Source organism: Rhyacophila brunnea, unplaced genomic scaffold (genome assembly GCF_057557595.1).
Source record: "Rhyacophila brunnea isolate RB1 unplaced genomic scaffold, BYU_Rbru_1.0 scaffold_14, whole genome shotgun sequence".
Classification (NCBI taxonomy): domain Eukaryota; kingdom Metazoa; phylum Arthropoda; class Insecta; order Trichoptera; family Rhyacophilidae; genus Rhyacophila; species Rhyacophila brunnea.
In genome coordinates this window covers 10,230,172-10,253,847 of record NW_028232796.1, presented here as the reverse complement: position 1 = coordinate 10,253,847, position 23,676 = coordinate 10,230,172, and the positions used below count along the sequence as shown (strand labels likewise).

The 23,676-nt window shown below is 36.0% G+C and overlaps 1 protein-coding gene across 1 annotated transcript in view; it reads left to right on the top strand.

Annotated features, from left to right (window-relative positions):
- The window catches only part of LOC147075599 (apoptosome protein Dark-like), a 41,826-nt gene that overhangs the window by 6,000 nt on the left and 12,150 nt on the right, over positions 1-23,676 (top strand). Inside the window, exons 6-15 of the mRNA XM_085941913.1 lie at positions 1,988-2,214; positions 2,531-3,068; positions 4,624-4,817; positions 10,075-10,201; positions 11,077-11,242; positions 12,999-13,340; positions 15,588-15,816; positions 17,905-18,042; positions 19,188-19,407; positions 23,011-23,676. Of these exons, the coding sequence (XP_085798039.1) occupies positions 1,988-2,214; positions 2,531-3,068; positions 4,624-4,817; positions 10,075-10,201; positions 11,077-11,242; positions 12,999-13,340; positions 15,588-15,816; positions 17,905-18,042; positions 19,188-19,407; positions 23,011-23,676 (2,847 nt within the window). The remainder of the gene's footprint in view (positions 1-1,987; positions 2,215-2,530; positions 3,069-4,623; positions 4,818-10,074; positions 10,202-11,076; positions 11,243-12,998; positions 13,341-15,587; positions 15,817-17,904; positions 18,043-19,187; positions 19,408-23,010) is intronic.

Below are 23,676 nucleotides of genomic sequence, written 5' to 3'. Positions count from 1 at the left end.
GAACCTTAACAATACGATTACATTATTTTCCAATATCATAATCATAGTACCTATCCGTACAAGACATATAGGCTTATTTTTTCATTAAGCAAATGCACATGGGATCTGTGAACCAAGTTAATCGGTTAGCATTTGAGGAAATGGGAGGTTTTATTAGTTGACTATGTATCTCTGAGCAATAATAAGGATCATTCGTTAATTGCAGAGTAATCTGGCTAATAATCTGTTCTGTGGCGATAGTAAACAAATTTAAGTACGTAATATTTTATTTTTGTACCTTCTGTTTTGTTATTTACATCCAAATATTTACCCCATTAATTTGAAATTGATGAAATCGAAAAATTACGAAATACAAAATGAATGGCAAATGACTGTAAAGTCCCGTCTACATGATTCACTTTCGACGATCATCGCGGAGGAATCCTCAAATCATTTTTTTATCACTACAGATGATTTCGCGCATGCGCCCCTGAGCACTGTCATCATATTCCTCATGTTATTACGTCGCATTACCCATGGTTTTATCCACTAATGCCTCTTTTTCCTATCCCTCTTTCTCTCGATAAAATTTCTGCATTTATATAACAAATAATCACAAATTTTTTGAATTCTAACCTACACCACAATTTTACTTGACGCCATTTTGGAATGAATTGAGTATTTTACTTTCGGTGACAAATGTAAACAAAAAGTGAATGCCTGAATGCAATTCTCTGCGGATGATCATCCGCAGTGACTCATCTAAATGAGCCTTAAAAAATAGTTACTTTTTCTTTCAATTTTATAACATTGTTTCCCGTTTCCGATACAATTCAGATTAACATCAGTAGTAACTATTGTGGCACCCCCGTATGGACCCCATTTGGGGATGTCTCTGTGTTTTTGGAGAGGCCCGAATCGGTATCAAACTCAACAAATAATAAAGCGCTGATTACGAAAATAAATAAATAATGTTGAATATCTGCTGGCAACAATGCCATAATTTTGACCGTTGGAGATATTGCAACGTCGCCTTGAAAACAACCGTTGAAAGCGGAATACAAAATGGCGCGCAGAACGCTACAAACAGCTAAATCGCGAACACGCCGATTTCGTCCTCCGCAAAATTAAATTATAAAAAAATGTAACGATTATAATATTAACGTAAATAAACTCGCCGTTTCTGATCACAATTCCGGTGTGTTAATTATCCACCTTCCATCCCGAATCCAGACGAAAAAACCATACTAAAAATAAAAGTGACAGTTTGAAATTCACATTCAAAATGGAGGGAAGTGATACTATGTATTATGGTTTATTCATCGAATTATTGGAAATCGCTATAAATGGATTTAATGATCATCCGCAGTGACTCATCTCAATGAGCCTTAAAAAATAGTTACTTTTTCTTTCAATTTTATAACATTGTTTCCCGTTTCCGATACAATTCAGATTAACATCAGTAGTAACTATGTATTATGGTTTATTCATCGAATTATTGGAAATCGCTATAAATGGATTTAATGAATCATAGGAAATATTTCAATTTATTGCGAATTTCGAATTAACCGCATTCATATTATTAACGGGGTTATACCTACTGTACCTACTAAGAATTTGGTCAGTTAATTGAGTAAAATTACCCGGTTTTTAGTTATTGTAGAAATTCGCAGCGCGGTTAAGCCAGTTGGCTACGGCCAGCTACAGTTTAAACCGGTTTGGATGCTCTAGTTTAGACTGATAAAAGGTGAGATTGAATTCCAATGAAATTCTTTTCTCTTGATAGTGTTCTCTCAATCTTTTTACTTCCAATACGGCCGGCCGGTCACCGAGGAAGATCACGACCAAAACCCTCCAAAGAAAAATACAACGACGCTAACAAACCTTACATCTATCTCACTAACCAAGTGAAGATAAGACCCGCTATTATGGAAGCCCATTAGCCCATATTATGTACTACTTAAAATTTGAAATGATATTAATACACGCCTGTTTGATGTTCATACAGGTGGAAGCGGAACTGACCGAGGAGGAGTCCTTAAAGGTATTCGCCTCAGCCATGGGAGTGGAGATGAGGAAGCTACCCATGCAGGCTGTCAGCATTCACAAGTATTGCAAGGGACAACCCCTCTACGTGGCCATCATGGCGAAAGTACTGGCTGGCAAGAGCGAGCTCTTGATAAAGAACCCGAAAGAGTGGGAAAACTGCATTCCCAATAAACACTTTGTCAAAAGGTTAGTTTGCCTTTCTGTTCTGTCTTTGATTTGTCTCGTCTCTGCTGCGTATCCATGATTGTTGCCATATTTGTACTTTGGTTCCGCCGAAAGTTGCTGAAATGCATCCTATTTGATATTTTTATTTGTATATTTCTTTTTTTTTATTATATGCCTTGATTTATTTTTATATTATAGGTATTATAAGCGAAAAGTCTCATGAATTTTCTTAAGTTTGCCTGTCGTACCGCGAGACTGTTTCGAGATTCTCGGTTGCAATGGATATGATATTGGAAAAACTAACCGAGGAATGTGAAATATTTTATTTTATTTCCAGTTTTTTAGGGACAAACACATTTGCGCCCATCAACATCTGCATCAAAACAATGAGTGCGAAGAATAGGGAAGCTTTCAGGAGGCTGGCCGTCCTCCCGAAAGACGCTAAAGTATCAGCCGCCGCTCTGGCCATTATCGTAAACGCGTCGACAGAGCACACCAGCCGCCTGGTCGAGAGTTTCACAGACCACAACCTCCTCACTGTGCAGTTTAACGAGCGGCTGGGGGACTACGAATACGAGGTGCACGACCTCATCTTGGACTATCTGAGGAGCGAGGTGAAAAACGGGCAGCTGCGCAGCTTACATGCGGCTCTCCTGCGCAGGTACATGGACATTTGCCCGGGTGGCAATCTCGCCCACCTGCCCAACGATAACTACATCTGTTTCTACGTGGGTTACCACCTGGAAAAGGCCGATGACGGTACGCTCTTCGATTCACTCTTCACCGACCTTCGTTTCATCGGGAACAAGATCCGACTGGGAGGGCCCGCTGACTTCTTGAGCGATTTGAAAAAATACCGCTGCAAAATAAGCAAGGTAAATATGCCCTCGTCGCTTTTGTGATACCGTTATGATCTTATTTATTGTCAATTGCCAAGGGGGAGATCTAATCTTTCATTCTTCTTTTCGTTAACTTTTTCTATGCTCACGACAGTACATAGTATTCTGTTTTTATTTTACTCATGACACATGTTGGATGTCGAACCGACCTATTATTTAAATCGCTGTATAGCTGCTAATTTTTATAATCCGTCATGTCTTGGTATTTCATCATCATTCTAAAATATGTCTATTATCAATGTGTTCAATACATTATTTTGATTATCCAAAATACTCCACTTAAGAAACTAATAAAATTGTCAAACTAAAAGTTAGAATATTTAAAGTTTTCAAATAACAGTTGCAATTTTTTTTAGAAACAATAGAATGAGTCGATTTGAATTTTTTCACACCACAATTCACCGCTCCACGCGGATGCAAATTAACAATACATACTCGGCACTAAATCGCAAACATAACTATATGATAAACATATTTATTAAATGTTGGACAATTTGCCTGAACATTTAACATCCCGACCGTTTCTATACCCTGCCCTGTGCCCACAAGAATTGTTGCCTTGCGAAACAAATATCACATTTGAAGATGAATAATTAGATATTTATTTTTTAATTAAGGAAACAAATAGTTACATGTTAATTACAAAAATTTAAAATATAATTATGAAAAGTTATTGCAACCAGCAAAGTTTCCATGTATACATTATAATATAGTTAAGTCTAATAAGATAGAGATGAAGAATAACATAAATATAAAGAAATTACATAAGAAAATTTCATGAGAAAAATGAGGAAGTATAATGAATAATTAAGTCATACACAAAAAAGTAACATAAAAAATAATATATAAATATACAAATATCTATTTATACAAAATTTTGGAGATAGCGCTTTTAAATGAAACAGGTGGACTATTTTAATAAGTAAATAATTTAAACAAGAGCGCCGAATAAAAGAGTTTTGTGCATAATTAGAATCGCTACAACTGACATGGTACAAAGTTTGGTTTCGCATAAATCTTGATGGACAATGGAAACCCACCCTTTCGAGTAGGTTTGGCGAGTCAACAAAACCATTGATGATTTTAAAAAGAAAATATTGATCAGATATAGAACGTCGACTTTCCATTTCCTTTTTATTTCTGTGTTATTTCACCATGTCTTTGGAATTTGAGTTTGAATATCAATTTTATTTCAAGAGCTCAATTTCTCCAAAAATCAATGAAACATATTTATTCAGCTGCTCACTATCCGACATTTTGACCGTAAACATAGACATACCTGTGTCTATTCTGGCCAGATTCCTATTATTCATACTGTGGGTACATATTTTCCTGTCTTGTCGCATCTGAAAGGTACCTTGATACCGGTTTTCTGAGCTGAAAAAACAAAATATCATGATAACATGAATAGCCCGTAGGTTTGTGGCCGAAAATACCATTCCAGAAACAGACTTAAATGTTGGAAGGGCGATTCTAGTATTGGTGATTTTTGCTTGCAACCGAGACAGTCACAATATAATTTTCGTTTCAGATGATAAGTGAGCCGGAATTTTTTGAGGACTTAGAAATATTCATTCGACTCCATGGCCACGACTTGTATCATCATCCCAAAACGGAGATTGTTCAACACATCCTGCAAAACGGAATATCTAACACCCTCTACCGTAAAGCGGTCGACGTGGCGAAGGAAAGAGATAACCTGGCCAACCTATATCTCGATTTTCCGTGAGTATACATACTATTTACACTATTTAAGTGTAAATCTCATAAAAACTGTTGAAATGCAACCACTCCATAGAAGTCTGAATGCTCGGCTTTGGAGTTTAAATGGTTATCTCTCTTTTACCTATGTAACTCAGCATTTTAACATAAATTGGACGCTGTTATGCAATAACCAGTTCAGCGACACTTTTGTGTTTTTGCGTTTTTCGTTTTAACGACAATATGAATATGATTTCTACGTTTTGCAAAAAAGATCGTCGTTAAATTCGGTCTGTATTGCCGTCTATGAGACTTGAAAAATGGATGTATACAATAATAAACAAATCCATTTTGCAGTAAACAGTCATCCACCAAACAACATGGCCGTTGTTGTGAATGATGTTACACATTGTCGTTACGTGTCGTTGACGTTACACAATATCTACCTAGGTATCGTCACTTACTTAAATTCATTATAATTATTGTTTTTTTACAGTGGAAATACAAGGCTAAGGTAAGTTGGATTGAATAATAAATATGATATATTAACGGCCCACATGTTCAGCGTAGGTCAAAATGGAGCTTTTATGGTATATTCAGAGCATAACCCTGAATATTGTTTAACCCGGCACCTGCCTCAAAAATCGTATGACGCACCATAACTACGCATGAATTTCATTATCGTCTTTGTTCTATACTAAAAAAAGCAATAAAAAATATGTCACAGCTCCAGTCGAGAACCCAAAGCCATTAAGATAATTTCGACACACTAAAAATTCGTAATAAATCAGTTATAATATCAGAAACACTCGAACAAACGAATGCTATCCAAATTTGAAAGAACTTACCGAAGTCGCCATTTTGTAGCAAATAGTTAGAGCTCTGCGCGGTGTGTAATATTTCGACACTTGTGCATACGTTCCCACGAATCGAGCGTTACTAATTTTCAAGTGCATATCGATAAATCACATATTAATGTCTTCGGGTTGAGTCGTAAACAAATATAAAGGGGACCCTTTTAATATATTTAAACTACACAAACACTTCACTTATTGAATATTATTGATAAATTAACACGAACTCACATATTGAAAAAAAAAAACAAATACAATAATAAACCTATTTTAAAATTCTTTAGATGTGTGATATATTTTAAAGCAAGGTGACAGACATAACGCAACATCACACGTTGGGCACATATAGCGAGAGAGTTTTGTTTTTTTCGGATTTTTTTTAGAATTCCCGCATACGAAACATCTTCTTCTAGGCTTATCGGTATTTTGTGTCGGTAAAATGTATTCTGGCAAATGTCCCGTTGCACTTTTGGGCAATAATCGTACGGGATTATCGCTAGTTGACGCTGTCGGCTTAGGCAGGGGTGCATTTGAAATTCTCACACAATATTTGTCCACTAGTTGTTTTATTACACAGAGTTGAAAATCGCCCAATGTTTTTTTGTCAGATTTAATAAATTTATATAAATAAAAAGCATTTAATAAATATAAGTCGATCATGTGGAATGCGACCTTTTTATACCACTTGATCGATTTTCTCATACACGACAAGTTGCTAAGCATCATGTCGGACTTATCTACCGTACCCATATTTTTGTTATAATCTATAACACATTTTGGTTTTTCAATGTTTTCGCCAGTTCTATAGTTCACTTTTCCCGTTGGTCCAAATGATGCATCGTGGAGGGTGGATAGCATGTGAACATCCCTCCTATCGTGCCATTTCAGAGCCAAAAGTGGACTATTGTACTTAGCCTCGGTATCTCCCTTTTTCAGTTTGCTGAACTCTGGCATATCTTTACGATTTTTTCTCACTGTACCGCAAGCATTCGTTTTGTGAGAGTGAAGGTATTTAAAGAGCGCCGGACTCGAATACCAGTTATCACACCATAAGGTGTGACCTTTCCCGATATAGTCTTTCATTAGCGTTGTCACTACCGCACCGGAAATACCGAGATTTTCATTGTCTTGTATGTCAGTCCCTTCCCCACAATAAATTATAAAGTCGATAATATATCCTGTCATTACGTCACACATCACAAACATTTTTATTCCAAATCGATGTCTTTTGGAAGGAATGAATTGTTTAAAAATTAATCTACCCTTAAACACGATTATGCTCTCATCTATGCAAAGATTCTGATACGGTATCATCGTTTCCCTAAAAATTGTTCTTGTGTGTTCTAACAGTAATCTAATTTTAGCTAGTCTATCATTTGAGGCGGTCACACTAGGATCAGAAAAATGAAGCATTTGTAAAATAAGTTGGTATCGATTTCTAGCCATTATTTTCCCAAAAATGTCTGCATGCAGGTAAGGATCGGTACTCCAATGTTCCTCTATCGACGTGTGCTTATTTCGAGTCATCAGCATTGATACGGCAAAAAATGTATACAACTCCGGCACTGACGTGTCTGTCCAATTGTGTGACCGCGATTTCGGTCCGAGGTCTCCCGCACTGTACGAATGGTTAAAAAATGTATTCGTTTGGTTCACTATTTCCGACATTATATTTTTATTCAAAAAATGTTCAAAGAAAAGACATTCGGGAGAGGATTCGTCCAAGTCGTTCGATGTCACGCCAGATCGACAATCATTGAATTCGTGAACTATTGGAATATACGGACCAGTTCTCCATGACCGCAAAAATTCAATTGGCTCGTCAGAGTCCGTATCGTCAACATCATGATCAGTCTCATGTTGTTCCAATTCCTCTTCCGACATGTCATAATCTGAGTCCAATTCCTCATTAGTACGCACATTTTCTTCCTCCATATTTACGCACTATAAAACTATGAAATGTTTTTAAAATGTTTAACTACAGTATTAAGAAACGCCAAATCACAGAAACCATTAAACTCACACACCATAGTTATTGATATCAGTATTAATTTTCACATTCACTAAAATGGGACACGGTAGACAGTACAAAAAGTATTTTAAAAATCGCGATAAAATAAAATCATACGTTCAATAGTTAATCATGCCAGTTTTAATGTGATAAGTACACCAGACAGCAAAAAAAGTATTTATCAACGATTGCGGTAAATATTCAACTTGTATGCGATAAATACAATCCCGCGCAATGGCCCGCTCGGTTGAAAGTCTGTCGTATACTGCGCAGACGCGGCGCGCAGTTCAAACTGATTTCTGTCGACCGGCAAAACTTGGCCGTACGAATTGGTTCGAAACTTTGGTGATTATTTTATATTTAGAACCAATGCTTTTAAAATATGTCATAGGTGGCAGGAGAAGGACAAATCAGGCCAAATTTACGTGAAAAAATCAGTCCCGTATGGACCATATGGACGCGGTGGCATCGATTTATACACATGCGCATTGCGAATTTGGCCGATTTGTACAAGGTGTGTGACATCGGCGCCGGCCGGGTTAATGAACATATTTATTTAGTGAGAATTAAATAGAAATTGTAGGTAAGTACCTAACAGAAACGTGTAATAAATATATCTTAGCTTTCTTGTTATGAAGGCAATAATGTTTTCGGTGTCTCAAACCAAAAAGCCATATTATTTTTCTATTTAGGTATAACATCATTTAACCTTTTTTTCTTACGTAATTTTTACAATTCTAGCTCAAAATAAGTTAGTAAATACCTACCTACATTAACTTAATACATTCTTTTGGTCCCTACAGGCAATGGATTAATGACGCTTGGTATTTAGCACAGAGATAATTGAATCGGAAATTTGGCTGGGACATCTATGATCGGAAACAAAATTAATGAAATTTCAAAATTTTAGTATCTATTTTTTCCCTCATACATTTCGTAATTCGTAATTCGAATTTTTTTCGATTTCCGGTCCCGTGGAATTTGTATTAACGAGGTTTTATTGTTTCTGAGAAATTTTTAAAGAGATTTTTAATACAGTAACATCCGAAAAGACCCGGGAAGTACGTAAGACGATGCATATATATTTATAGCGCCTTTTTACAAATTATAGCTATATGTCCACTAAATGACAGCTTACTGTCAAACGTAATGCCAAGATCCTTTACAGATGGTGTTCGCGAAAGAACTCTGCCATGCATTGAATATTGGAAAAATAATATTCGCAAGGCTCTGTTAAACGATAAATTTTTTTGCAATTTTCAATCTTGAAATCCAGTTTGTTACGCCTGCCCCAATCTAATATATTATCTATAAATTGGTACAACCTAAGACACCTTGACCGCTCGAAAGAGTTCGCAGATAAATAATTATAATGAGGTAAAACCCTGTTAATATGACAGTTAATTTGAAATTTGCCATTAATCGAAATATTTTAATTTCCACTTTGATCGAATGAACGACAGTAGTCACCACAGATATTAATTTAAAAGAAACTGTATCAGAAACAAAAATAATATTACAGAGTTACAACAGAATGTTTTACTGTTTTTTCCATACATTTTGTATTTCAAATGTTTTTTGATTTTCGGCCCAGTCGATTTTGAATTCACGGATTTGTATAGTTTCTGACAATATTAATAAACATTGGTTGGTTGCGCTTTTCGCAAGTGGACTGTATAATTTTGAGGATGATGAGGAGTCCGGATCTAGGAGTGGGGGCGATTTAACAGAATGCCAGACACGTGACTTTTATGATGATTTATGATGGCCCCGTGGTCTGGTTTCACTGTCACTTGCGCGGTACTTGTTTGTTTTAGGTCACCCGGTGCGCGGCACTTGATGATACACAGTTTATGGATGATAATGAGGTTGATGAATGGTGATGATTGATTGTATGAAGGATGATAGCCGGTATCACGGCTTGCCAGGTATCCAGAAGTATCCGACGGTTCCACTATATCAAGCTGACGAAATACTTTTTAATCAGTCGGTCTTATTAAGTCAATCGCGAAAGCGATTAGAGGCCCACTCACGTATGCTATGTAGATATAACTGAATGTCTCTTGCATTTTCGCTCGAATTATCACCGTAACTCCTCGCTTGCCTGGTCTTGTGACAATACCAAGGAATTAGGAGGTGGGTGGGGAAATAAGGAATAAATGCAACTAAAAATGGCTCAACCATTAGTTCAAAAAAAATTTGCAGCTTACGCATTGATGGTTTTTGCTGTAAACGTTTGTGAACGTGCTTTTTAATGAGACAGGAAAAAAAATATATTATTCATAGCTGACTTTGAAGTCTGATTAGAAATGTGAAGTAAAACTTTACCCTGGTTAAATATTACACAGTATTCAGAGCAATTACCATGGACCATGGACCACTCCATTCATTCAATACACTTTTTTTTGCATTCCAGACATGACAACACGGGTGATCGCTACGGGAAAAACTTTATTATCAGCGATGTGAAAGGAGAGGTTTCCGCTGTACGATTTTTCCAATCTTCATATGTGTTGACCGGAATGACCAACGGAGACATCCTGGTAAGAATAGAATCCTATTAAAAATGAACTTTTTTAAAGAAATCCATCGACAACCTTTTTATACCTACCGCCAACTTTTGTATCTCTATTAGTAGTAAAATTTTCTAGCCGCCCACCGGTTCCACAGTAATGGTGATTTATAAAAAAAATAATCATAATGAATATCTTTTTAAAACCCCTACCACCCACCTTGAAAGCTGGAACGCCCTATTGGACGGTAGGGACCAGGTTGACTACTCCTGGCTTAGATGATCTGTCCCAGCGACTACTTTCTAAAGCTCTAAAGCAGCACACTTGACCCACTATCGAACTTCCCCGCCACACAATCATCGACATTATAATAATTAGATATGAAACAATAAAGTTGACGAATTCCTTGGATGAATTCGTTCATCGTTGATGTACTCTGAATACTTCGTGATATATGCAGCAGTGTGTAATTTGTATTGTTGGATTTTGTTGTTTTACACATGTGACAAAACCATTTTTAGTGCCCATCATTGTCACAGCCATACTTAAAATGGTGAAAAAAATATTAATCACAATTTTTTTTGGAGTATTAGATAATAAATATGTATGTAGCATATTGTACGGTAAGGCAGATCATGCAGTTTAGAGGAATTTTTATTATTTATGATAAAATCTGATTATGATATATTGGTATGGCGGGACCAAATTATGTTTTATTACAAATTTAGGGTTAGAGATACTCTTTTATATAAAAATTATATTCGCTGGACTGTAATTTTAGTGAAAATTTCGAATTAGCCGTGCTTGTATTAACGAGGTTTTACCGTTTGATAATAAATGCCTAATAATGTCTGATTCATTTTTGAAATTTTCTTTGTCATGTAGGGATGTATTTTGTATTCCAGCTTTTCAATATGGATTTGACGATATTGAAGACATTCAAACGGAAGGAAGGCAACAAAAAGGCCATCTCTTTTATTGCCGTGAGCTACTTCAAACCCTACAGAATGGCCACCGCCAGGGTTAACAGCTTGCATCTCAACATTTGGATGATTGAAGAAGACAGCAGAGGTATGGGAGGCTTAAGACCGCTTCAAAGTCTTCAAGAAATAATGCCCTGTTATAAAATATTTTGTCTCTTTAAACCGTGGCTATGTAATCAGAGTCATCGTACTTTTGGCTTATCAAAGCTTGACTGACCGACTCCTTTTTTGTATATGTTACGCCGAATCTGCGAAATTGACTATTACATGAAATGGGCAAAATTTTGCCTAATTCATGTAATAGTCAAGCCCGTTGCCTTATTCATGAATTGGGTAAATTATCTGCCGAGTGCGTGAATTCGCCAGGGTATGGAATTCTTAAACTGTCAACATGACAGTAGAAAAAGTAAATTTAAAACGGATGGTTTTATTAGTTATAATTGGACATAATATAATATTATTATTATTAGGTTAGGTTTAGTAATTTTGAATTAAGAAACTGAATGTAAAAAGTAACTGAATGTCCATTTTGAGGTTAGCTAACAAGTGTCAACAAACTATCAAATCATACTATCACAAACAAACAATCGACCATTGCACGATTGATACACAAGCACGAATCAAATCGCGAAAATACCTTTTAATAAAATTCCTCCGTTATCATATCATAGTTCTAGATTTTTTTGGGCATAGTAAATGGATATTAACGTCATTGTAGTTATTGATTGGTATATTTTTATATAATCAATGACATTTGGCACATTTGGTTAGTTTGATTAGTTGCAAAAAACACCGCGACCAGCGCGACCATCTATTTTGACCAATGCATGAGCATTATTTGACACATTTGGTTTAGTTGCAAAAAACACCACCATAGCGCTACTATCTAAGTTGCCCAATGCATGAACTAGGCAGAAAAATAACTGCCAAATTCACGCACTCGGCAGATATTTTGTCTAATTCATCAATAAGGCAACGGGCTTGCATTTTTCATGATTTTGGCAAAATTTTGCCCATTTCATATAATAGTCAATTTTGCACATTCGGCGTAACATATACATACACATTTTATTGTTTTCACATAATCAATCTGTTATGCATATTTGACAGTACTACTTTTATGTTTTTTTTAATTATTGACTTTTTTTATTGTTAGACAAAACAAGGGGTCTTGAGTCGCTGTCAGATTTGGAGGCAAAGTCATATTGTTTTAAATGACAACACCATTATTATTACACCACTATTTTAACACACACAGACTACACATTCGATCGCCAGGTGCAATTTACAATACAAATTTTACACTACATGTAGGATGTTTTTTGACGTCTAAAATTCTAGAATAAAAGTTAGGCCAAGTGGGAGTTGAACTTCACATCTTTTTCCTGTCTGGTTGACTGCTCTATCCCCTGAGCTACTGAACGTGACCATGAATAGTGTGAATTAAATCCCATATTTATATACACTAAGGTACATATTCCAATTTTGACAAGATGGAGCAGCTGCCTCTAATTAAATCAAAGTAAATTAATTTTCATGTTTCATGGTTGTGTCAGTTGCACTGGGGATAGAGTAGTCACCCAGAAAGTGAAAAGATGTGAGATTTGAGTCCTACCTCGTCTAACTTTTTATCGAATTTTTCTAATATTTATATTTTCTAAGGTATTTCAAAATAATGTAATTTCAATAAGAAGAATTTAACATTTTTAAATACTGTCTATTCAATATTGAATAAAAAAAAATAGGATGTTCATTTTTATTTTTCCATAAAATAAAAAGTTCCCAGGGTCAAGTTAACTGACTCATGGCTTTTAAAAGATTCATTTGCTGGTTTTCTTTGGCAGAGACGGAAAGGCAAAATGGCTGCAAGACGATCTTATTAGAGAGTGGTCCTATCGGCGGCGCCATTTGGGTGCACAACTCCAAATCTTTGCTCGTCTACGCCGGGAATAAGTCTACTTTCACCGGTACGATTGACTTCTACTGCAAAGACGGCTCCAAGGAGGGCGGCACCATCTCCACAGAGTGGGTGGGTGCGGCCGTCATGTCTCGCGATGAGGAGCTCATCGCTGCTGGGATCACGGGCCAGAAGGGATCCAGAGTGGATGTCTACCAAACCCGCTCTCGCCAACTAATCTCCTCCATACTTCAGTCGCAACCGGCCCTCTCGCTTTTCCTGATTCCCGGTAATGACCTTGCTAAATTCATATTCTCTACTAGTCAGACTATTCACAGTAAAGTACACACAGTAAAAAACAGGTAATATCACCTCCGAGTGAAGAAGAGGGAGCATTGGGTACTCCCTCTTGCTTGGCTGAAGTATGACATTGTCATATTATTTATTTAGATTTATATGAATAAAAATGGCCTTGTGGGACCAAATTCCATTTCGAATTATGAAATAACGAATATTTCAGTTTGATCAATTTTTTTGTTTAAAAAATGATTTATGGGTGTTAAAATTGACAAAAAATTTGAAATATGTACGCTGAGATTCAATTTAGCATGTTTCGAAATATAGGGTTTGTACTGTATTAAGGCTATACCTCAGTTAAGGCACGGTCTAAAAAGATCGTGGCTAGGCGATGCTCGGATTGCGGGTCACGGGTGCAAATGACGCAGGCCGAACGAAATATAATTTGTCGTATAAATCCAACATGCGTCCATTTAATGTTCTGCTTATTGTTCTATTAGTAACAATAATAATATATTCAATGACATGTTTTCTTTTTCAAGTAAATGGGTAACGTTTTTAGTCGTCTTTATACGATTTAAGAATTAATACCATCACGAAACAAATTGACATGTTCCCAGCTCGACGTTCTCTCTCCGAATGCTAGCGAGTCCAAAATTTCGTCGCGCCTATAGTTGAAAATTATTTGCTGTTTCACTGATGTATCGTCTTAATGTTTTTGACCTGCCACTGATGAATGACAAACCAAGTTACATATTAAATTTGGGGAATATTTTTATTATAACCATGATCTTTTTTGAGGAATATTTATTACCGATACTGCCTACTAATACAGTGACTGACTGTGAAATAATATTAACTTGTTTTGATATTTTGAATATTTTAGTATAACTGGACTTATTTCATATTATGAATTCCGATTTTTACTGTACTGTGTCCTATATAAAAAATATATTTATGGGCCTTTATTATAGCGAATACACATTTAGATTCATGGTGAATTTCAAATAGTAACAGGGTTTTAGTGTACATTAGAGGTGGGAAAACTGGTCGATGTTGAAGACAAGTGAGTCGCTTAGAATCATAACTCACATATTGCAATTTTGTCGTTTTTTATTTAAATATGCCAAGTGATTCTAAATGAATTAATCTATATACCGAAAAATAGTTGAGTATTAAAAGTCAATTTAAACCATGTGAAAATCGTTGACAATAGAGTTTTGTCACCAACGCCTTCCTAACCAATCGGGGAGCTCTATTTCTCATAGTATGCTGTATGTCTGCAACGTTAGGAGTATTAGGTATATATATTTAAAAAAAAAAAAGTTATTCGACTCTCTCACTCATTAATATTCTGGGGAGTTCAATACTGTTCTTCTAATTACAAAAAATAGTGCTCTGTTGGTTTTTAGCGATTATCTCAAAACTTGATTTTTGGAATATGTGAGTTATGATTCTAAGCGACTCAAGTATACTTACTATCAGTATAAAATACTACTTAGTATCGAACCTCGTTCCAAAATACTTACTAGTATTTGGGATATTATATAGAGCGTTTGGCATGTAAAGCTGTGTCAGTGCTTTTTAGCAGCCATTTTTACACAAATTGTTTATACAATTATTATCCATTTACACAATCACGCATAAAATTTGAATTAAGTTTATAAGTTCCAATTATAACACAAAAAAATTGAGAAACTCGACGAAACCAGATAGACATGTAAATACTAAATCAATCTCACACTCAACTGGAACTAAAACCATCTCCATATTATCACTATAAAACGAACTTGCCACCATTTCTGTCCTTTACTATACCAACTTTATAACTGGGGAGAATGGGAGAGGAATGACGCCAATGACAGTTGAGTATATTACGGCTCGACATACGTGAATTATGCTATCTCGCTCACGCGCATTTAATGTCAACAGTATTGAAAGTCTACCAACTAGCGAGTCGCATGGGCCACACGTACTGAGTATGGGTAGTAGCATGCCGAGACTTGAGTACACAAACTGGTTACAGTATTTCCAACTCACCTCTAGTGTACCTACAATTGGTTTTAAATAATGCACATTTTAAAATCCAGGTGATGGGTTCTCACATGAAAGTCCAAGACTGATCCTTGTGAAAATGCTGAATAGAAAAGTTTGCAGTATTCTGCTGTATAAAATGAGGCCTTTCCTAGCAATATATTTCAGTTGTCATGTCATGAAAGATGTTTGGATTGTCTCGCAGGTGAATACGAAACAGTGTACGCGGTCACAGAAAAGAGTCTGCTGAAACACTGCTGGAAGGGGAATTTGGTGACCTGGCAGGGCGTAGCCGCACCACTCGACGCCTCGCTGTGCGGTGCGTGCGTGGCCCCTGACTACTCCGCCCTCTTCCTCTCCACCACCAACTCCCGCGTCCTCGTCTACAGTTTGAAATCTTCTTCTGTCGTCGCCACATGGAACAATCAGCGAGGGTGAGTGTCATTTTTTCTCATTGCGTCATCATTTCTACTGTGTTGTATTTTGTCTTGCTGCAATGACTTCAAACGATAATAGATTATTACCCTGGACATTTTTATATTACACGAATCGTACCACATTGAGACCGGACCTGTGAAGCTCTCCTTTTAAAATTCACCCCGAGTTCATTGAAGGAAATTCATTAAAGAATCGAGCTCAATGATTTTTTTTACACTACAAATTGTCCATTAAAGCGCGAAATATATTATGGTGCATACCGCGGACTATCACTTGACGTCACAGAAAGCTGCCGCTACGGGAAAAAAGTGTGTAATGTCGTTTTTCTTGGTGTTTAAAATGTTATCAGACTAATGCTCCCATCCCGTAGCACATTTTGAACCTTTAAACGAACATTGTCAGTTGTCAAAATCTGCTGGAATCACTAAAACAGCAATGAGGTCTCCTCACGTTGAACCGCACTGCATTCACACCTGCATGACATTTTGAACGTTTTTATCATTTTCTGGATGTCTACACATTTGAATCACGTCAAAATCACGTTTTTTGTTTTTAGTGGTTGTTGGCACTATGTATTTTCTATAAGAATATTGTCTATTATCTATGGTCAGCAGGTCGGGTTCTGTTCAAAATATTATCTATGGATATAATATTGCAAGTAATTTTAACGTACGCACACGTAGAAACTGTTAAAATTAATTGAAATCAGCATGAATAATTAACAATAATTTATTCAAAATACTACATTAGAGTTGGCACTCTCTATAATTGAATTTAGGGAGGTGGTGATCGTTCAAAATATTCTAAATTAAAAATAAACCATAGACTAATTTGTCACCGTGACAGTGATGTGACATGCATCTCAATTTGATCACAAATTAATGCACCATTTACGGTAGTGACATAGATCCCTGAAACACTCAGGCTTGAGAAGGTTACATAATTGTATTGTGCATAAGAATTATGTATTATAAAAATCAAGGGAAATTTTGTAAAATTGCTACATGGAGCATAATATGGTGACATGAACCAATAAGTAAGTTTATGACTGACCCAATTATTATGTTCCATATTTAAACATTAATCCAAGGAATGTTTTTATATAACTAAATAAGAGATACATTTAGAATAAGTACTGAATAGACTAAGTTAAAATTTATTATGTAAATTTAAGCAGAGCATTGTAGCGGAGTTCGGAGCAGGAGCACGGAGCACTGGAGCAATGGGATTTTACCCGGAGCACCGAACATTTGTAGTGCTCCACTGCTCCGGATGTTTTTTTTATTATTAAATTTTCGTCCTAAAATCCAATGAAAATAGTATATATTTAGACATTTTGCATCACTAGAATTATTTGAAATATGGTAACACTGCCGAGTGATAAATTACTTGACAGAAGATGCAAATAATGGGAGATGATTAGCTGTCAGAATTTTGTTTAATAGAATTAATATTGAAAATGACGATTATTTTAAAACTACTTATTTTTAATTTTTTTAACATTTGTATACATATAATACTTATTAAATTATTATTAGGTCTCGGAGCGGAGCATTTCAAAAAAGGGTCCACTCCAATACTTTGAATTTAAGAACTAGCAAATTCCCACAATGTTGTGTAGAGTGTAGTACGTATGAATTGTAATGTTCACAACAGGAAATCCATAGTTTATGATGTTTTTGTGGATCATCTGTATATGGAATATAGGTATTCTTACGGTGACCGACCGTGGGAAAGTAACAATAAATCACTATTCATCCTATATATTGAGCATGTAGCAGTGGCAAAGGGTGGAGGCAGGCTGTATTCGTAGGTCAATTAAAACAAATAAGTATGACTGGCAAAGTTTAGTGTGCAGTATTTATGTATTATATTATGCAGTATATATATATATATATATCTTAACAACTTACCTCCACCCCTGGCCACTGGCATGTAGTCAATGTAAGGTGGACTTTTGTATCAGACTCCATACTGATAAGTTATGTTTAATAGATACATGATTTTACAATTGAATCCAATAAAATATTTTAATAAGATAAACTTATTGTGATTGACATTAACGGTTTTGTTTCATTTCGAAGAGCCGTGAAATGCATGGATGCATGCATGATAGATGAGGTCTGCCACATGGTGATAAGCGAGAACCCTGATGCGCCCGACTCTGTCAAGCTGTGGCACATGCCGTCCGCTCTGGTGCAAGCGCCACCCCAATCCCGCAGGTATTAACTTCACATTATCTTCTTCCGTTAAGTTACTGTTACCGTTACTGACCTTTTCATTCGCGTTGTTGGCCATATTTTTTTTCGAGTTTCAGCCTCGTCTACAGAACCCTTCTTCGCATCTAGAATCTCAATATCAAAATTCAATATTCAATGGCGTGAACAAGTTTGTAATGATGATTCTTATTACAGTAAAACCCCCGTTAATACGAACACGATTAATTCGAATTCGTCCTAAATCGAAATATTCGTTAAAATTCAAAAAACCTTTTTTTCATGTTTTTTTTTTCCATCCATTTTGATTCTTTTTGGATTTTCAGTCCTACGATTTAGAATTAATGGGGTTTACTGTAATTATGTATTTATAAACCTAGCAACAATGTACGGAGAGTTGCAGATGCACAAGCAGAATAGGACACTGAAGCTGTTGGATTTGAACGCAGTTTTGCAAAAAAATCCTTATTGCAATCAATGTTCCCGCACAGTCCTCACACAAAAATATTGTAAAAGAAAGTTTCCTTTGCCAGATTTTAATTTGGCTCGAATGCACGAAACCATCACATGTACGATTCTTCGACTCATTTCTCGACAAACTAACAAAAACAACCCAACATACAAATGTATAGATTTAATATAAATATAAAAAAACGTTCTGCAAGTTTAGTATTTAATATCTTTTATCTTTATTTCCTATTTTTTTTATTTACTTCAAAAATTATTGTTGTTAGTGTTAGTATTATATAAAATCACTGAAAGTAATAAATACCTTAAAAATATAAATTTTAATGGAAAATTATATATGTGTGTTTGTGGGGTGGGGGGGTGTAAATTTACCGCACCTGGTGACGGCCCGTCACTGACGCCAACCCAAGTTACGCCACTGCTCAGATGCGTTGATGATCCGCATACACAATAAAAAAATTAGAGGGAACGTTGATTGCAATGTAGGTACAATTTATGTTTCAACAGCGTTTATCTGTTTACAAAAGAATGAAATATAATATATGAAGAAAGTTATATTACAAAGACCTTTTTACTTTTCATATGCTGCTTCCGTTATTAATCAATACCAGCTTATCTCACCTTACCTGCCTGCCAAAAAATCCATTTAAATTACGATTTTAATCGTTCCTTCTTTAATACAGAGAGCTACAACTATCAATGAAATTTGATTGCGTATTTGGCAAAGACTTTTCTGAAGAGAGTGAACCAGTGCGGCGATCTGAGTCGTTTGCTCCGGGCGTGACCGTGCCCCCCAAGACGCCCAAACGACATGCCTCCCTCCTGCACAAGCACCCTTGTCCCCCTCATAAAAAACGCACTATGGTTTTGACTGCCGCCATCGACAATTCCCGAAGGATTCAAGTGAGTTGAGTAATGTTCTTGTCGCTTCTTCCATTTTGTGATGATCAGTCGAAATTTTGCACTTTTCCTGCACTGAAATGAGTTTAAAACTATATCAGGGCATCTATTGAAAATTTCCGGCATTACATGTGTTCAGAAACAAGTTCACTACAGGATGGATATATTAGAAAACAGGGATTCTTATCGACCAGGATAAAATATTGGATTTGAAAATATCATACAAAAAAAATAGTACAGCATTTTCAATTTTTTTTTTTAATTATCCGTTTGTGACATCTGTTGATTGAATCTTTAGCCCAATATTTAATAAAACAGTTTACTGCACAGAATGAAACAATGTATTCATGTTTCAGTGATGAAAAACACTTAAAAATATGTGTCACAAAGGTAAGTGACCTTTTTTTATCAGCGTTAAGAATGAACCTTGGAAGCGATTTTAGATACAGGATAATACAGGGAACAGTTTTATTACAAATTATTTGTAGTTTCCGAACAAAAAATCTGAAATTTCAGAAAAAGTTTGCAAAATTAGAATTATTGATAGGAATGCGTACGGCATTTGTCAATAATTTTCAGATATTTTATGGGTTATCGTATGAAAATAGATTACACTAACGAGCAGTTTTTTTAAATTTTTAAGATAATTTTAATTAGATTTTTATTTAGCACTAAACTTAAATTCTGAAAAAAAATAACAGAAGGTCACTTTAGATATATTTTTTTCTTTTCTGTCTTTTAAATCATATTAAAGCATCCTTTTTTTATTTATGTTCAAAAAATCAAATGATTTAAACACATATGTACCTACTTTTTGAGTTATTAATTAACACATTGACTGCTGACTAGATAATTACTTTTTAATTATCACATTTCAATAGCATGCTAATTATATCGAATGGCCACCTGATCGTTACGCGCTAGGTGTGTCTTTAGCGTCCAATGACTTAATATTTGTTTGTTGGAAGTCAATTTTATGTTCTATAAATACAAAAATAAAGTCAGTTACAATGGGTTAAAAGAGGGTACTTTAACCAAAATGAAGTTTGTTCGTGATATGGTAAGAATCATAAATTTATTCTTTGTTTTGTTTATCAAAATCAAGAATACTTTAAAGAAGTTTCACACACACTAATTTTTTTTAAATTGTCAGCATGTTGGCAGAAAGTAATTTACCATGTTTGCTTCTAAACGAAACTGTGGACTTTTTAACCCTTTCTAAGCGTTACGAATCCCGACTTAGTACAACAGTGCGCGTTGTTATTTCAAGCATCAATAAATCGTAATAAATGTCAGTCAAACATACACAAATAGAGTAGTAAAAAATCGGAGTCAAGTTCAAAAATGATTATGACAGAACCTAATATTTTATGTGACTCTAAAAATAAACATTCGTCGCCTAAAACTGATAAGAAATCACGAACAAGATTTCTTCATTGAAAAAATGCCGGCTTACTCGAGCGGCGCCATGACACTTACGAAATGGTGCTGGACTAATGCGTCGATGACAGATTAACAAGTGTAAGAACAGTTCAGTATTATAGTCTACGGCTACGATTTCGACAAATATGTCATACACATAATGAATAATAATATGGTTTATGACTTTTATGAGCATTTTTGTTGAGTGTGTTAAAAAAATATCAGTCATAAATAGCTCATTTTTATAGCATCCAGGACATCTCAAACTGTGTAACTTTTATTTGAACTCCCATACACATTGCAGCACTGCAGGTCGAGTATAAATAAATCATCCTTGAGAACTACTGGCTATTTGAGAGTAATGTACTTACCACCAGTGCCTGGTTTGTACCTACCATTGACCCCGAACTGAATGGAATCGAATGACACATAGTTTATAACAAAACGGTTTATTTTTCGAATACCTATTAGGCTATTACAATTCGTAAAATATTAAATTTCAAACACTTTTTGCACTTCTAAATGCTTTATAGTCACCACAATTTTATTTTCAAGTTCATTTGTTTTTTTTTTTATTATATTACTTCAATAACCTGTGGGTCTATTCTATACTTATCGAACACTAAAGTGATAAATAGTATCAAACTTAGGGTAGGTTTGTATCAAAATATTAGCACTTATTGTAACAATTACACGAAGTTGGTTTTTATTGTTGCAATAAGTGCGATATTTCAACAGCAGCAAGATAGGTGCTGTTAAAATATAGCACTTATTGCAACAATAAAAACCAACTTCGTGTAATTGTTACAATAAGTGCTAACATTTTGATACAAACCTACCCTAAGTATGATAATATTTATTACTTTATCACTTTAGCGGTCGATAAGTATAGAATAGACCCACTGGTACTAGAATAGGTAATCTCTTATTTTATTATAATGACATGATAGTAAGTAACTCGAGTTATTTTCGACTATAAATATAAGAAGAATTCTCCATAAAAAAAAATAGTAGTCATGAATCAAACCCTTTTGAATAGTGTTACGAAAAAAATAATTCTCAAGTGTCTGTCTCACACCAGCAGACGATGATTTGCCGCGCAGTGTATAAAAATTCAGTAGCGCGGGACCTGGTGTAGCGTAATACGACAATTTCCGCATTTATGCGGGAACGGGCATCTGATTGTTCGTGTCTTTTCTTTATAAATGGCTGATAACTAGGGTAAATAAATAATTTTTGTCTGTTTCACCTAATTCTATAACCAGAAAATAGTATTTAAAAATGTTAATCAATGATAAACAAAGAGACATATTGAATCGCGGACTCCTAGGTATATTTAAATGACACCTTGTTCAAATTATTTTCCGAAACTATTTACTCGCGGATAATATAATAGCAGATAGGCGAATGAATGCAATCTCCAAAAGCATTCCTTTTGTAAAAATATTTTGTAAATTCACTTTGATCAATGTAAATTTCGAATATTCTATTTAACAGTTTACGCACCAAATAGTTTTTCAATCATTAAAAAACAATATAACTTATTATATCGCAAACTCGTATCGTTACAAACACGTCAGTCAAATGTCTTCGACGCACATGCACTAAGAAGCGATAAGACACTATATACGCGGCAAATTTGAATTGGCCCGATGACTGATATTTTTTTATTCAAGACACTCCCGAAAAATATTTATTTAAATTAGATAGAACAAAAGTTTAGGCTATCCATTGACAGATGTCAAGAGAAGGATGATTTCTGAATAAATTAAATCAATGTTCGAATTATTCGCGCCTGGCCGAAAGGAGTACTAGGCAAACGAAAATCGAAATAACTTTAGTCAGCTGACGCGCGGATGACTCGCGCGTATAGGCTGACTAAAGTCAGTTGCCGCGTTAGAAAGGTTAATAGGATTAACCATTCACATGACCTTTCAGGACTTTGCTTTGATCAAACACGACATGGGATTTTTGCTGGACGAGATTTGAACCTGTATCCTCAGTTTAATCCACTCAAGTAGAAATTAAAAGAAAATCTATAGGAGTGCCTCAATTTGAGTGTGAAATTTCTTTCTTATTCTGGTTGGTTTGGAAAAATAATCTCAAATCTCGCGGGGCGCTCTTTTGTCTCCCGCCATTTGAAGGGATCGGACGCGAGAGTAAAAGCGGATATTTCATTTCTAGATACTGCTTGGGAAGAAGCCGGTGGCAGAGAGTTTCCCGGAAGAGGAGGATATCACGGGTGTGGCTATCACCCCCTGCGGCCGCTCTGTGCTGTACGCCCTCCGCAATGGCCACGTCAAATGCTTGAAGTGGAAGGACGGGACACTCCCCGTCACCGTCACCCTGATGACTTTTGATGAGCCCGTTGAATATTTGGAGATGCTCGATGAGGAGACGGCGGTGGCAGCAGGAAAACACAGTCTCATGGTCTGCTCCTTCCCCTCTTTTCGTCACGACCCTCCCGGCGCTTTTGTGGTGAGGAGTCTGCTGCACGACGGAGGCTTCGGGTCGCAAGAATACTTACAGAAAATGAATAATAAACGCTCATCCTCACCAGTGGAGAGGAGCTCTTCGCCCGGTTCCGGGAGCACTGACCATCGCCCCAGTCACATGGAGAATGCGACCACCGGCGGGGCGGCATTTTCTCTGTCTTCGCCCGTAGTGAAGTGCTTCTCTCTGGGCAAAGCGGGCGTGGTGAGTGTGTCACGCAACGGCTCTTTGAAGCTGTGGCCACCTGGCTCCACCCTCTCTGTCCCTCTTCTCTGCGGGACTGACGCTACTCTAGCCTGCGTCTCCTTGCGGAATAGTTCTCACCTGGCCATGTGCTTCACATCGGGAGAATTTCGG